General features: G+C 35.9%; 1 protein-coding gene across 4 annotated transcripts; it reads right to left on the bottom strand.

Annotated features, from left to right (window-relative positions):
• Positions 1-544: 544 nt before the first annotated feature.
• Positions 545-15,104, bottom strand: LOC133682423 (DNA topoisomerase 3-beta). Of its 4 annotated transcripts, XM_062105770.1 has the most exons (15): positions 14,990-15,104; positions 14,846-14,902; positions 14,651-14,754; positions 13,935-14,028; positions 13,147-13,246; positions 11,780-12,023; positions 9,606-9,768; positions 9,398-9,517; positions 8,100-8,179; positions 6,886-7,164; positions 4,380-4,548; positions 3,537-3,665; positions 3,186-3,398; positions 2,468-2,647; positions 545-1,377 (listed from the first exon to the last, which is right to left on the bottom strand). In XM_062105770.1, the coding sequence occupies exons 1-15, from the start codon at positions 15,011-15,013 to the stop codon at positions 739-741; spliced, it is 2,595 nt and encodes an 864-aa protein (XP_061961754.1). In that variant the 5' UTR covers positions 15,014-15,104; the 3' UTR covers positions 545-738. The 4 variants fall into 4 exon arrangements, with proteins under 4 accessions (XP_061961754.1, XP_061961755.1, XP_061961756.1 ...); XM_062105771.1 differs by lacking the exon at positions 14,990-15,104 and having other exon boundaries at positions 13,935-14,023; positions 14,846-14,876; XM_062105772.1 differs by lacking the exons at positions 14,846-14,902; positions 14,990-15,104 and having other exon boundaries at positions 13,147-13,232; positions 13,935-14,023.
• Positions 15,105-16,240: the final 1,136 nt, after the last annotated feature.

Raw genomic sequence — 16,240 nt, 5'->3', positions numbered from 1 at the left:
GTAGAATTTAATTCTCATAATAATAATAATAATAATAATAATAATAATAATAATGTAGCAGGATAAATAAATTAGCAAGTAATAGAAGTAAAGAAAGACTATTGTCAGGTTTCGGAAATGAGGATTTGTTTGGTCGCCGTTAGGAATATTCTGTGACGGATGACTGGAGATGATTAGGACACAAGAGTCCAACACCACTCCTATTATCTCTGCTCTCTCTTGTTTCTTATAAACATAAGGCCGCGTTTGGATGTCGGGAGTGGATAGGAATCTCCTATCTGTCAATTTGTGTTTTTTTTAGAGACCACCCTGCATTCATCCTTGGGTTGTTGAAATTAGTATAGAGAATTAAAATGGGAAGTCTGTTTTTCACCGGAAATATATTTTTATTAATTTGAGTTAAATAGAGAAAAATATTTTATTTTTTAGGGGGTGCTGACACTTTAATTTCCCCGACATTTTTCTTTAGACAAGAGTTCTAGGTGGCTTCACCTTCAGCTCCGCCCAGTGGCAACATCAGTACCACAGCATCTTCACGACCAACTGAAGAAAAAGCGACAGTATACTGAACTTGAAAAGATATGAAAACAGCAGTACATAAAAATAGTTTATACTCTCATTCTCGTCAAAGTTCCAAACGCCACAAGTTCACAGCTTTATGCTCGCACAACATAACGTAGCAAACTCCGGATTCCCTGTTTATGAAGAAGAGCGATATAATTATCCAGAAAAGCTCGTTTAGAAATCCCGAAAGCTCATCTTAGGGTCCATTTTTCCAAGACCCCGTCCCCTTCCTCTAGAAGCACCTCTTCCCCTTGACCTTGCCCACTTACCAGCTCGCTTGAAGAACGACTTTCCATGCTTCACCTCGACGAGAGAATGAAGCAGATTATCACAAAGAATACAACCAACATGCAGGGTTGCTCCATCCTCCAAGGGCGTCGTATTCTTGTTGAAATCCACTTCTATGATTGTTGAGTCACATTCAGGACATCGTTCTCGAGTAGTGGAAATGCGGTGAGCACCTTGAGGGAGCAAGACAAGACAATTGCACATATTGCAGTAAAGTCTCCACTTGGGAGCACTTATAGGATCCAAAACAAGTGTCCCATTGCATTCGGGGCAAGCACAAACCCCTTGAGCTATCAAAGAATGTCGACATGTCGGATGCGGACAGAGGAAGCATGGCATGCCTGCCCCCTTCCCCAACATCCCAGAACTACCGGTCTTAGAAGCACCAAAGAGAGCGTCAATACCTTCAAAAGGAGGACTATTGTAGCAGAGAGGACAAAGAGGGAATGACTTGCCTTCTGGACCAGCCATGGCAAAGATCAACAGCTCAAAGTTGTCCAGAGGACATGTTAGTTCCTTGTACAGCTGCAAAAAAAAAAAAATCAGCTAGTTATTAGGGAACAAAACGGTGATTTTAGACACAGGATGACAGTAATGCCATCCTAACTGCACGTAAAAGCAAACACCTCAGGCTTTGAGGGGCCAGAACCACAAACTCTGTCATAATTACTACTGGTTCACATCTTTGTATTCCCGTCAACAAAACATTATTTAGGTAAAATGATGGTTTAGCTAAAACTGATCTCACAAAAGATCTAAGACAATAATGCTATGGAGTTTCAAATCTGATGATCAAGAGATACCTAGTCACAAAATCTAATAATCCCACTGTATGGTGAGCATTTTCACCAATGAGTTCCATATCATTGTGATTTGGACACGCTATAGTAATTCAACTAGTAGCACCTGCCCATTGATACAGACCCTTAGGGAATCCAAAGATTAAAATAAAAAAAAATGCATGACTGTACGAGTGGATTTGGAGTTGTCCATGAATTGACAATTCCAGTTTTAACTTTGAGAGGTGGAAGTCCACCATGATTGTTTTGTAGTGAATTCCTCAGGATGAATAGTTTTTATCTTCTCTCTCTTTTATTCTTCTACATTAGCAAGTTACAAACATTATATAATGTCTATATGAAGACAGTCAAATTAAATTCTTCACTTTAGCCTTTTATTCAGCACAGGATACCCAAAACAAATTGATGCTAACAGGTCAATCTAGAATTCCTCTATATACACTCCTCAATTTGTAATTCATTTCGGGAAATGCCTGCTTATTTCAAGATATTCTTATCAAACAAACAGGAGAAAACAGAAGAAAAACTAAATTGCATAGTGAAGTGGCACAAAAATGCTCATTTGTGCTTAACGTAGTAGCAGAATGTTGAGACAAGCATCATGTCCATGAAGAAAACATGAAACTGTAGAATACCAGGCAATTTTATCCTAGCCAAATGACAGAAAGAAGCTACTGCATGATAATATGAAACTACAGCACAGCCTCCTCAGTTCCCAAACCTGAAACATACTGTAAAGTTCTTTCTATATTTCATTCATGCATTTTGGTATAAAATCGAGAGCATTGATAATTTTTTCTGGTAAAGTTAATTACCTTGATTGTTCCCTTTTGAGGAAGATAATAAACTTCCTCACATGTACCACAATATAAACGCGATGGCTGGCTAGAAATGTACTTCATGTACCTCAGGCATTTACCACATTTGCTAAAAGCACGTCCTGAGTCAGCAAGTGGGGAGAACTGTGCTTCAAACAATGCATCCATGTTGTCAATCTGATCAAATAGAAAGCAAGCAAACTAGTAAGGAAGAAAAGTAATCATCACAATCTAAGTTCAACAACACTGACTACTGTAGCAGATTAAAAGTGATGTACAGCCAAAGCAGACAAATGCAATGCACTATACATCTTCATATATAGATTACTGAATATTTTTAAAAAAAATCCTGTCAAAATGATTGGCACAATGGTCGCCAAAAAAAGTCAAATAAATCAACAAGACTTCCCCATTCAATTAAATAGGTTGGGAAAATCCATGTAACTCTGGCATCACTTTCTCCATGGATAACACACTAATGTGATATGATGGCGATCTAGTCTACCTCACATTACCTAAAATAGCATTTCTACTATTATCATTCTACAACTGGCAAAAATGATATATTAATTTATAAAGGTTACCACAAAAGTTGACATGAGAGAGAGCGGAGAGGACAAAAGTTCAATGCCTAACTCCACTTTGCATCAAGCAATGCTTTCAGCTATGAATGAAAGATGAAAAAGGGAAGGAAAAGAATGAATCAAATCATGACCTGCTTAACAAAGTAACTGTACTTCCGCTTGAATTGTTCTAGCACATGCTGAACAACACAAGAATGATCAGCCTCACCCTTGGCAACAAGGGTAATCTGCTGCTCAATAAAACCACGAATATCTGGTAAACAGAGATCTGGATCAATGCATTGATAGCCTCTTATTAGTGTGATACCCAAAGCAGTTGGAACCAACTTTCTACCAGCTTGTACCTGCAATTTGAACAAAAGGGAATATCAGAATTGGGGAAAACAAGACAAAATAATAAGGAAGAAGGAAGAATTTGTTTCTTTTAGAGCTTGTAAAAAATGAAAATCCACCTTTTTTAACAGGGATAAATAATAATGTACCTGAACATAGTTGCGGTCACAGATGTTGTTAATATGTACAGATATTGATGCATCTGTACCTATTCCATTCTTCTCCATAAGAGAAATCAGCTCACTTTCACTGAGATAATCTGGAGGAACAGTTTGCCCCTACATATTTTATGAACTCATAAAGCACCGCCATAATACTGAAACATTTAAAGTAATATTGGTTTTACTGTTGTCATTTTGTTGCATTTTATAAATAGCACAATCCTTTCCTAAAGAGGCATGGAACAGATATAATCCTAGTCAACAAGCATTGATCCACCTTAAGCCAGAAATAGTGTTCCCAGACCAAGTTTAATATTTCTTTTTTGAACAAAAAAAAAAAAACAATTTTATTAACATTAGGAGAAGAATGTACAGGCAGAAGATAAGGCATCGTCCTACAGAATAAACAAAAGAACGAATACAAAAAAGGCAAAACTAAATCAACAGTGTTCTCCAATCCCTTTGTATTATCTGGAAGGGAAAATCGACTAGATAGTCTCACAGCTGAGGCACCATAATGATGCTAAAAACACAAATTTATACCAAAGAAGTCGGAAGGATAAGTTTGTTTGGAAAATCATAGAATTGCACTTGTTCCAAATGCACCAAGTCATAGCACAGGCACATTTCCACAACAATTTATCGTCTTTTCATATCCCAAAACAATCAAAGGCTCAAAGAGAATCCCCTAAGTATGATATATTTCCCTCCTTAAAAAAAAAAAAAAAAACCCAGAGAGAGGAAAATTGAGTCCCAGTTGGATGGGACAGTGTCTGATAAAATTCAGGCACTAAACAGAAGAAATTGCAAGCATGATAGTTCCAAGAATACCTCAAATAGCTCAACTTTAGAAACTTCAATTTTATCTCCTTTTGCAAACTGAGGAAGATTTTTCTCACTCACTGCCAACCATGGCATAATTGATGTAAATCCTTTGACTATAACATGCAGACCTATACAATGGAAGAACTCTCCACCAATTGAGAATTCTACCTTTGTCCTGAAATGAACATCATTTGTCTATGAACATAAAATTAGATGAGAAACAGTACAGGGAGAAGAAAGAGAGTAAGATATCTGTCAAGAAGAAAGAAAAATCAGATAAAACTATCACAAATGCACTGAAAATGAATACAAGAAGAATAGTCATCCATGCATCATTGAGTGATAATAAGTATGTGTTCTCGCAAAATAAAACTGTGACAGTGGGAGACAAAAACCATATCAATCATAGCATTCTTAAACGCTGTGACTTGACTGACCACCCAGGTACCACTGACAACAATTCAATCAAATTAATATTTTGTAAGAGACACATTCAATAACAAGAATAGCAGTCTATTGATTTGGTAGCAACACATAAATGCAGTCTTAAGTTTCTGTACATTGAGATGTCAAGTTTGGCTTTATACAGTTTTCTTAGTTGAAATTAAAGATCACTTGGGTTCGCATGAAGCATGGTTCCAACAATACTTGACTCAAAACCCAAGATAAAATGACACTTTTCCTTCTGATTTCTAGCTAATATAACACAAATTATGTTGCACTCAACATTCTAACCTACTTACATAATCACTATACAGGTAGTCGATCCCCAATATGTACATTCAAAGTCTAATGGTCTCCAAACTCCAAGAAAGCATGGAATGACATGGTTCATATTCAACATTTGATATCAACATTAGTCTCACTCCATCCATAGCAGATAAAGCAAATAAGTTTGGCCTTAATGATGCTAAAGGATCAAGCCAAGCAGATGACTAGGATGTTTGGACTAAGCATGTAAAAAACTTAAAAATACTTGAGCTGGGATCCAGATTTCCAACACGCCTATCACATGAGTTCCTACCCTACATGCCAAGCTATTGAGTAGAACTCACACACTTGCCAAGCAAAAAAATTACAATGAAGCCACATATGCCAAACTTTACACAATTCTGATCACATAAGCTTTTTAAAATTACATCACACATGACATAAATCACTGGCCCTTAGGATGGCTCACAATGGTGGCCATTTGTATAGAAAGAGGCAACCCTCTTGTTTTGCTTTATTTTATTGTGAAGCTCTTCTGTGTATGACTTCTAGATTGTTACGAAAAGAAGCAGAAGCACTGTTAAACCACAAAATAAGTTAAGATTTCCTCTCTAGCTTCACCGACACCCAATACACACAGCAGGCCATGCAACTTGACTATCATTTGCTCTGTTTGTCATGCTATGCAACTTTGTATTAGCATGGTATACTCCAGCTAAGATATGCCAAGAATACGATTGGTATATAGCATGCTATAGTCAAATCCTATCCATCCAGTGCTTGCTCTGGTAGAAAGTCCACCACAATGATAGAAGACGAACCTTCATCTCTAAGGATTCTCTAGCTGGCTTTATTGTGATGGCATCAACTGTTTCAAATGTAAGAGCTTGGAGGTTTTAAGAGAAAATAATAACTTTAGGCTTAGAGTTTGGTCAAAGAAATAATATGCACCAAAAATGTGAGCAGTAACAAGAGTTTGTAAGTGCCATAGCATTCATAACCTGTTATAAGAGTTAGCAAAAAGACCAGCTAGCAAGCTATTGAGTCGAGCACAATGGCTAGGCCTAGCCTCATTGTCCTAAAAAGTGTTGCTCAAACTTAGATATTTTGATTTTCAAGTTGATTCAAAACAAGCTTTGAGCCAGACCAAGACAAATTTGTTTGTTAGAATTCTTGACTAGTTGAATGGAGAGCAGGCATCACTCATCGCCCATCCAACCCGGGGCCATTCCTAGCAATGGCACATATATTGAAAACAATTGCTTCTGATACCAAATGAATATGGCTTCTTTTTTCTTTCCACCTCACTATGAAAGAACATAGTTTCTGAGAATTCCTTAACAAGTTGAGTTGCAGAGAGGTCATCCCCCATCCATCCATTAAGGCCAATCCTGACAATAGCACAGATGAGAAGCTGCCATTTCTCCACTCATAAACGTTTGGTTTTAAGGCAAAGCATGCTTTCAATATCATTCTCTCATCAAACCCAAAAATGCTAACAATTATGAGAATGACATGGTTTTCAGTTGACTTCAAACATCCATTGTGAGCAAGGTGAAAAGGCGATCTAAAATAAAAGCTTTGAACAGCATAATATCAGGGAAAAGCTTTGAAGTGAAAGGACATGGAATGCAAGAGAAAAGGTTTGCAAACATGTAGCAGCAAATGAAATGACAATTAGAAAATTAGAAGAGCAGGTGTCATATAGGTTCATGACTGACTGCGGTGCAAAGATAAAAGCCAAGGGTAAGACAATAAAGATTAGACCATAAATACAAGGATAAAACTTCGAGACTTTTACCTTGTATACTTGCAGTCTGGAGATACAGTCCCCAGAAAATGTTGGCAGACATACTGATATAGCCTCCAGGCATCTCTTTCAAGCATATCCTCATTTGCTGACCGCATTGGAGTTATAGGAGGATGGTCACCTGCATCTTTTCCAGACTGAGGCTTATGATAACCACCAGAAAGCAGTCCCTGGACATAATCGCCCCACATTGGATTGTTTGCTAGTGCACCAAGTGTGCCTTTAAAATCAAATGAGGAAGGGTAGGCAGTGCTCTCTGTACGTGGATAACTAAAAGAGCAGCATAAAATTATAAGGGGTATTGAATTCCACAAAGAAAAAGAAAATTAATTAAACCAATTATTTGAATAATTAGAGGATCTAGCAACATGTATATATTTATGTATCTATTATCAATCTTCAATTCATAAAGGCCTCTAATTGTGAATATTATATATTATTCAATTCAAGAACATAGCTGATTTGGGAAGATGGACAGTAAATTCAACTATGACCTGTGCATAATTGTAAAATAACAGTTGTTCTATGCACAAACAGTACAAACTACATGAATTATATGTCAAACAGGGATAGGGGCTATACAAGTATAATTCATAGACAAAGAAGCGCTTCAAAAAGATAGGTCCATATTACTGAATCAGAGGGCCTTAGGCTCTGAGAATATAAACTAACAAATCGGTTGCAAAGTGAATAACTCCACATTAACTCCCCTATTTATTGTTTAATCTCATAATTTTTTTCATGAGATATTATTTACATTAAGAAAAAGGCATATAGAATTTATTTAGCATTGCCCTTCTGCCCAGACTTCTCTAGATGGGTCACTCACCTGAACAAAAAAAGATTTAAATTAGCATTAGCATATACTTTTGGACACCCAAACCTTTGGAAACTACATGTTTGGTCGTCATAGTTTTCAGTTTTAGAATCTACCATGTACACCTATAGGTTATATTATTAGTGCAATAAACCATTTTTCTTATCCAGTTCCAGCACAATGAATCGAAAAGACAAATTTTGTCACGACGCTCAGATACTTCATATCTTAATAAATCAAACTCTAACAATAGTATTCAGCTAAGAATGGCTAATGATACAACAACATGACTATGAAAATAAGTAGAGAACTTATATTTGCTAGCCAAAACTAGTGCAACTAACCAAAGAACAAAGTAATTACATTGGGACAAGAAACTTAGGAAAACCTGATAAATCCCTGAATATATAGACGTTCAGCCAGCTGCATGGTCACTTGAGGTCCGAAGCCTAATGCACTTGATGCAATCTGAAAAGCACATTGGTGTCTTAAGCACATGTTCAATCTATACAAAGAACTTGCAGAGTTAACTCTAAGATCAGATGGAGTAAATGACACTAGGCAATAGGGAACACTGCTTATTATAATGGTAAGAGTGCTAGCCATACAACCACAAGGAGATTTGAGTCTTGAGAGCAGCCATTTCATGTAAAAATGCTAGAGTAGGATACTCTAGATTTTCCTACCAAGTTGGACATCAATGGGAACAGAACCAGAGACCGATTTTTTAATTTACTTTAGCCACAAAGTTGTAATTGACACTAAGCAGATAGCTGAAACTGTATCACAAAAGATTTCCCCCAACCTTTTGGCATTAAAATTTTAATTACCCATCAAAATAACCATAGCATAGTTCAGAATTAGCAGTTGCCAGCATTATCTTTCATGGGCATAATAATGTCAAAGGGTTACATCCAGAACTACCAAAAATATGATAATTATACTATAGAAGTATTGTTGTTACTTGCATGGATCTTAAAATATAACTTGCATTCAACGCATGCAAGTAGTTTAACGAAGGTGTGCATTGAGTCAAAAAGTCTCTCCCACTTTACTTACTTTGGAACATAACAACTTCTCCAGTACCATCGAATATGAATAAAGCAGATGCTTTGAAGCAGGCAAATAAACCAAGTGTAAAAAATGTTTGTGACCTTGGGCTGACCTAGGGGGCTCATCAACTTGAAAGCTGTTTGAGAACAGACAAATAGCCAGGTGTCTTTTTCCTTCTTTTATTTAGGAAAGAAGTATAATAAGAAACACAAGTGAAAAACTAACAAAAAGGAGAATGGGACTAGCAGGTACTCTTGTTTTGTCCATGCAAGTTTCCTACTGTTAAGTGTATGTGCCTCATTAAAAATGGTTAGGAACTTCAAACATTAAGCTCCATGACACATTCAAGCTGCACTTGCGAGCCCATGACCCGAACCTAGTAGAGTTCAGCTCATGCTTGGAGAGTAAAGATACTGGAAAAGAAGTTGCAAATGCATAAGCCTAACCAAGCTAGCCCAAATACTTACAAGAAGCAGCTTTTTTTTTCCCAATCCCTAAATTCACACCAGAAATGAGCAAAGATGCCAGATACAAAGTTGAAAATAAATAAGCTGAACCAAGCCACCAAACAAGCTTATACCAAATAGCTTGCAGGTGGCAGGACTCTTTTCTCAGTCCCAAATTTTCTCTAACCTTTAGAAGGTTCACTGTGTTTAGACCAGGAGGACGGCCTTTGCTTTCCTGTTTCTCTGACATATCAGTTACTTCCAATATTCTATCCTGTAATACCAGCTTTTGAAACATCAAAGCAACCTGCAATATGTAAAAATATGATACAGCTTTTCTGTCAAGATAAAAGCTAAAACTGAGAAAATCTAGGTTAAGGAAAAGAAAGCCTCACATCCAAGTCAAATAACTTGTGACGTTCCCATTCTAGTTGAAGTTCATAGCCATCTACCATTACGTGGGGGCGCAAAGCCCAAAACTTTTCTGGCTTAAAAGTAGTAATTTGCAAATACCTCTGTACACAAAACCCAAGGGTAGGAGTTTGACACGGCCCATATCTGAAAGAAGAGGTGAGTAAGCATGATTAACTGATTGCTTGAGGTAAAAAATTGGAACAAGATGGAGTTCATGTCCATACACAAACATAATCTAAAGTTAAGTGAAGTGCATTTGCAATAAAAAAAAAAGACCGCAGTCAGAAATCTGCAAAGCAAGCTAGACCCTTTGCCACCCCAACCAGGTGAGCAAAGAGGACAAAAAAAGAACATAAAAGACAACAAAGAATGCAGTCAACAGATGAAAGAGAACAATAAACAGTTACTAAAGAGTGTAATTTCCTATGAAATCAATATAGTAAATTGATATATAACAAAATAAAGTGACTAAAGGGAAGGATATAAAACCCAGAATCCACTAGGCTACCCTTGAAATTCATAAAGGGCACTTCTTGCATCCATAAGAAATTAAGGCTCCTGAAATCCCCAAACACTGATAAAGCAGAGACAGCAGCGGTACCAGTAGCATGGCTCGTGTTTCTTCTGAAGAATGCTTCAATATGTTGCTTCGTTCTCATTTATCAGTGGTTTAACTAAAAAATAGGCTATGTTGTTACATGTAGTACAAAAAAAAAGGAGGAAATAAAGGGGTAGGATGGATAGAGACACCTTGTGAATCAAGGCAAAACCAAGGCTCTTGAAATTTAATAGAATCAAACAAAGGTTTCATGCCTTCATTAATGCTCAAACTTGTCCAGTTTCTTGGATTTCATCCTACTACTTTCAATATGGGTAATCAAGACCTTGAACTCTAGAACATACAAATGTGGTCCTAAAAAACCAAGGTAATTTGGAGTTTTGACTGTTGACCAAATTTTTAAAAATATTGAACAAACTGGTGTCAACTTGTCACCCCATGCATGATCACAGCTACCCTCAAAAAGACCCTAAGCTTCGGCCCCAACATAGGAGAGGTGGGGCTTTTTCCAAATAAAACGGTGGTGTGATGTGGGCGCAATGTTCCCTACTGGAGAGTGTGGGATAGCCTACCTACCTTTCCATTTTTTCACCAAAAAAAACTGTCACCTATACTATTTTCATAATATTAATTAGCTATATAAAGGAGAAGCAGAACCCACTCTAAAAGGGTTGGTTTTACTGCAACATCCATTTTTCGAAAACAGAAAACAGAAAAAAGAAAAACAGAAGAAAGTCTATCAAAGGCCATTTTCTCTCTTTACCACCACTTTTTCTCCAAGTAGTAACATAAACTAGAAGGAATAGATGTGTGTGTGAGTGCACTATTTTTTTGGCCATTGAAATTGCTGCGACAATGGAAACAGAAGTATCAAATAGAAACAGGAAGCTGGATTCATGGATCTACCATCTTCAATTTCACTCAAGTTCCATATCACAAGAAAAAAAATTCACAAACAAATAAAGCAAACAGTTATACCAATCAAACTCAAAGCATCCCAGTCAATGGCTGGGATGCTTTGAATTGACTCAAAACTCCTGAAGCAGCATCAGCCCAACATCTTCCTCACAGCAAAGAAAAAAAACCCAATGTCGGGATTGTTCTTCAAACCCATTGCTTTCTTTGCACAGGAGAGAGAGAGAGAGAGTTAGGAGGGGCGAGTGGAGCAGACATATACTCTCTTCCTTGTCATGGACTTTAAGATTGTTCCTAGAATAGTATGGTGGCTAAATGAAGAACAAGAATGAAGGAGAACAGAACTTCAGATAGGACCAATATTCCAGATGATCTGTCAAATGACATCATACTACTATGTGAATCATCCACATCCAAACATCAGTTACTTTTCTTTTAATGGTCAAAGCTACCAAATCAACAAATTGTATAATTTAATCCAATGATGGGCACTTGGAAGAAAATGAAAAGATTTATCAAAATGATCTTTAATTTTCCCTAACCTTCTCTGAGTTCAGAGATTCTAGACTACGGAATAGAATTCCTATTGACGCATGGAACTCGAAAGCATCAAGAAAACAAACCATTACAATGCTAAAGACAACTGCATGATAAACTATAATAAGAGAAGAAAGAACCTACGAGATAACTCTGGAATCAAGATTGCCATATTTTCCCTGGAAATAACTAGTTTGAAATCGTGTGAATGCAACGCCAACTTTCAAATCTATCTCTTGCCGAGCATCCACAGCTAGTGCCTCATATTCGTTGGGTTCAACTAGGCAGGTCATGGCCTTCAAAATGTCTTTCTCAGTAACTGAAGAAAATCGTGCGCGATAAACCTTTCTTCTATCATCATATGCTTGAAAACCGGTACTCTGAATAACTGTATAAACAATGAACTTTCACTTATTATGGTGGATAGATAGTGAAAAATTATAACTGTTTTATACTTGTTTTATGTAGCTAACATAGTCTTGACTAAATTCCAACAAATTCTAATTTTGAGGTCAAATATTTGGAGAAAATTATGACAACCAATTTTGTGAAGAAAGCATGTGCATCCAAGCTCTCGGGAGTTGATACAGTTAACATAAATTTTAGCAGGTGAAAAATTTATTAATAAGCAAATGCACCATTTTTGTTAGTAAGTCCAGCAAATGGTAGCTCCATCCATTTTCCAGAACAAAAAAAAGTGTGTAGGTAAGCTGAATTGTGATAGAATAAAATCTACTAATATGTTACCCAAACTTAAGACACATTATAACGCACACACTCATTTGCATGTGTGAAGATCAGCCTCCAATTATACATCATGCAGTCCTTCTAAGTAGGCTTCCTTTCCATTTCTCAATTGCATATCTAAATAGCTATATTACATATGATGGTTCCCTCTTGGTGAGGACAGCAATGTATCTTTGTTTTTTTTAGTCCATGACAGTAATGAATAGAACACCTGCCTGTGGTGGAAATCCAAAACTCAAGCTATGAGAGGCATGAAAAACAAGACTTTTTTTGGTCTGCAAGAGTCCAACTGCCATTTCAGATTTAATTAGGTTCTTCAAGTCTATTCATTGCAAATTTCCTATTTGCCACATTAAAGTCAAATCTCACTTTTGGCACAGTGAGTTCAAGTAGCATGGCATAATTGTTTGGGTTCTTCAATTAAGGTTTCAAACCAGTGGTTGTGATTTGCTGTTTTCTCAGTTATGATTTAGTGTTTTTAGGGTTTTTGATGGCAGTCTGTTGTAGTGGTCCAGATGATGGTTTCTCTTCTTCCTCCTAGACAAATAACCAGCTATGTATAATCAACTTTTGCACAATCAAGTCCACAAAGACACAAATATTTCGAGTCTTCCCCACTTCTCAAGACTGATTAACCACTCTCGTTCAGACCCTCATTTTTTTATAAAGTATTAGAATTCAAATTTACTAGATTTCCATAAAAAAAATCAAGTACTATATAACCATGAGAGTTGCATCAAAACATTCAAAAGCTATAAAGTTACCTTCAAAGCATATATTTTCTCCTTCACGATCACAGTCCAACCACAATACCAAATAATTGCAACCACGAGCTTCTTGACTTAAATGCCTACAAATATGTGCCTGCAACCATGAGCTTCTTGACTTAAATACCTACAAGCATTGAACCTTGACACCTAGAAACAGTCAAATTATTCTCTGAAAAGAAGACTTAAACCATCTGCATAAAAAAATTATAAAAAATCACAGTCCACGATACTTGTGTTCTCAATAAATGTTGAGTTCTACATATATTTGTTTAAAAACAAAAAACTACTCTATGAGTTGCAACTTGCAAGCAATATAAGAAAGCATTTATTGAAAGACATTATCATAATCACAACGGATATTGCATGAATTATAGGAGAAAGCAGCCAATGCATGTGTGAACAAGCACCTGATTGATGTTTGGCATTGCATTTCGGAAGCGCTTTTGAAAAAATTTGAAAATTTTTTTTTTTTTTGCTTTCAAGTAAAATGTTTTTGATATTTTCAGATCATTTTGATAGGCTGATTTCAAAATTAATTTTAAAAAAAATAAAAAAAAAACATTATTTTAATGTGTTTGGGAATGAAAAACAACCGCTACCACACTCTCAAATACACCCTAAGCATAAATTGATGGATATCACAACATCAAATTTTTACATGCAATGAAAATGTCACATGCACTGTGATTTGAGATCTTCGCACAGACCCATGGATGCAAGTATTATGATTGGCATTTAAACTAGTAAAGAAACTGCAAAAAGATGACAAGAGCCAGCTTGACCTTTGGATTTGCTTCTGCCTTATGAATTGGAGCTTGAAAAAGATCAGCAGGATCAGTGGCGGCCCAGTCTTGATATTTTGCTGGAAAATCTACACTAAACTTGCATAAGAAGAGGGGAAAGGGGGGAAACACAATAAGTAGTGTGAAATAAGCTATTGCGGCTAAGATAAGCAAAACACTTACAGCTGAACCAAAACAAATTCCATTGAATGCTGATATGCATATAACATGCCATAGATAGCCAACACTCTACTTGTTTAGTAAAAGGAACTGTCATTTAATTGCACATGTTCAATACACTTACGAGCATGGTATCTTCGTTTTTTACCATAAGCCAGAATCATAATCTATCACACGATGCAAACAAAATCCCACAATCTTATACTCACAGTGGCGTTCAGCTATGAATATTTATACCTTTTCAATCCTTGCCCCTAAGAACTATAAGTAATGGACAATGTCCAGGAGAAATCCCTAGCTAAGGTAACAGTCAATCCCGGATAACACACCCTATTGATGAAGTTAAAAAAAAATGCATGTCTCCAGCACCAAGACACGTTAATTTAACAAAAAAATGAAGCAACAACATGTTGGAAAAACTAACCGAGTCATCCAACAAAAAGCAAACAGGGAACCCTATAACTTTCAACACCCATTACTTTACACATAAAGCCAAAACTAATGGATCAGCAGAGAAGGGAGAGAGAGAAAAGGACCTGAAAACATGTCCAATGACTGAAGTGACTTTAAAGTATGCACGAAATCCATTAAACATTCCTTCAAATTCATGAACCTCGGTAGTGCCTTTCCTACTATGCATCTGCACCATGCGAATAAACTCGGAAAAAGGAAAAAAAAAAAGAAAGCTAGGGTTTGAGAAGCACAAAACAGAGGTAGAGAGTGTCTTTTACTTGGCCGCCGGAGATTGTAGAAGCAATAGATAGAGCGATGCTAGGTTTCTCTGCAATCTGTCATAAGCAATCATTTCGATAAGAGAGCTTCTTCTTCACTACAAAGAGAAAGAGAGAGAGTGAGAGTAAAGTAGTGATGCTTACCATGAGCACTTTGGGAGGGGCCATTTTTTCGAACTTGGAGTCTCGATTGGCTTAGCAGAGGAAGGACTCTTTCCGCTTATATACGATCCAGTGACGGGAGGCGCTTGGTATTCAGCTCTGGTAGTTTTCGTTGCCTCGGATTGGACTTCTGGAGGTAAAACTTGTTTGGGCCCTTTTGCTTTCGTCATAGAATGGCCCAAACCTAATTTTGAATTTTGCAAACAGGTCCAATGCTTAGAGACCAAGAGGCCTTGGCCCATCTTCTATCTATCTATCTATAGATGAATATTCATATGAAAATCTGACAAAATAGCAGAAAATACAAAGATATTGTTTGTGTTTACTAAAATAAATTAAAAAATATATATTAAGCAATAAACCGATCAATTATTGTTTATAATAATTAAATATTAAAATAAAATGCTAGATTTTTTATTAAAAAAATACAATACTTATGCATATCTAACCTTGACTTTTCTTTTTAATTTAAACTACTTTTCTTTTATATTAGAGGTTGTGTTTTTTTTTTCAGTGACAAATTATTTTAATTTTCATAAATACATCATGTAAACACGTTTTATTTATATAAAGTATCAAAGAAAAAAATAAGGATAAATTATAATGATATTTTTTAAATATTATAAAATTTTAAAAAAATAACTATTATTTAAAAAATTGAGCTCAAAATTTAAAAAAAAAACAAAGAGAGCATTGATAAAAAAAATTACATAAAAAACCAATGCAAAGTAATATATATATATATATATATATATATATATAAAATAAGAGAGGGTAATAATTAAAATTAAAACTAAAAAAAAAAGTCAGGTGTTGGGACTTAGGGGCTATCAGTCAAGGTATGCTCTCTTGAGGCATGCACGGGCCTAGATGGAGTATTGGTTGCTCAAGTTTTTTTTTTTTTTCCTCAAAGCGAAATGTCTTGCGATGTATTATCTATATTTCCCAATCACCTTAAAAAATCCAACTCTGAGTTTTGAGGTCCTAAAATCCTTATCTTCGGCTTTTTTAACATGAAATTTTAAATACACTAGATATACAATTTATTTATAAAAAAAATATAAAGGAAAATATTGAAAGATTAATTACAATAATTCCTTTAAAGAATTACACGTGTTTTGCTAAAATTTTTTTTTAATTAATGGAGTGGATGTCATCCTTTTTCTCTAGTTGAAAAAAACACCTATTGTGACAAACAACTTTTTATCTTCTACGACTTTTTATAGTCATCTT

This window comes from Populus nigra, chromosome 2 (genome assembly GCF_951802175.1).
Source record: "Populus nigra chromosome 2, ddPopNigr1.1, whole genome shotgun sequence".
In the NCBI taxonomy this organism is placed as follows: domain Eukaryota; kingdom Viridiplantae; phylum Streptophyta; class Magnoliopsida; order Malpighiales; family Salicaceae; genus Populus; species Populus nigra.
The sequence above is the reverse complement of the archived record's forward strand: the minus strand, read 5'-3'. Positions and strand labels throughout refer to the sequence as shown.

Excerpts from the sequence above, each read along its gene's own strand:
- LOC133682423 (XM_062105770.1), bottom strand. The coding sequence starts at position 15,013 with ATGGCCCCTCCCAAAGTGCTCATG. Across the intron at positions 7,165-8,099 it reads TATATTCAGGGATTTATCAG|TTATCCACGTACAGAGAGCA; the intron begins GTTTTCCTAAGT and ends CTGCTCTTTTAG. Across the intron at positions 3,399-3,536 it reads GTGACCGCAACTATGTTCAG|GTACAAGCTGGTAGAAAGTT; the intron begins GTACATTATTAT and ends TTCAAATTGCAG.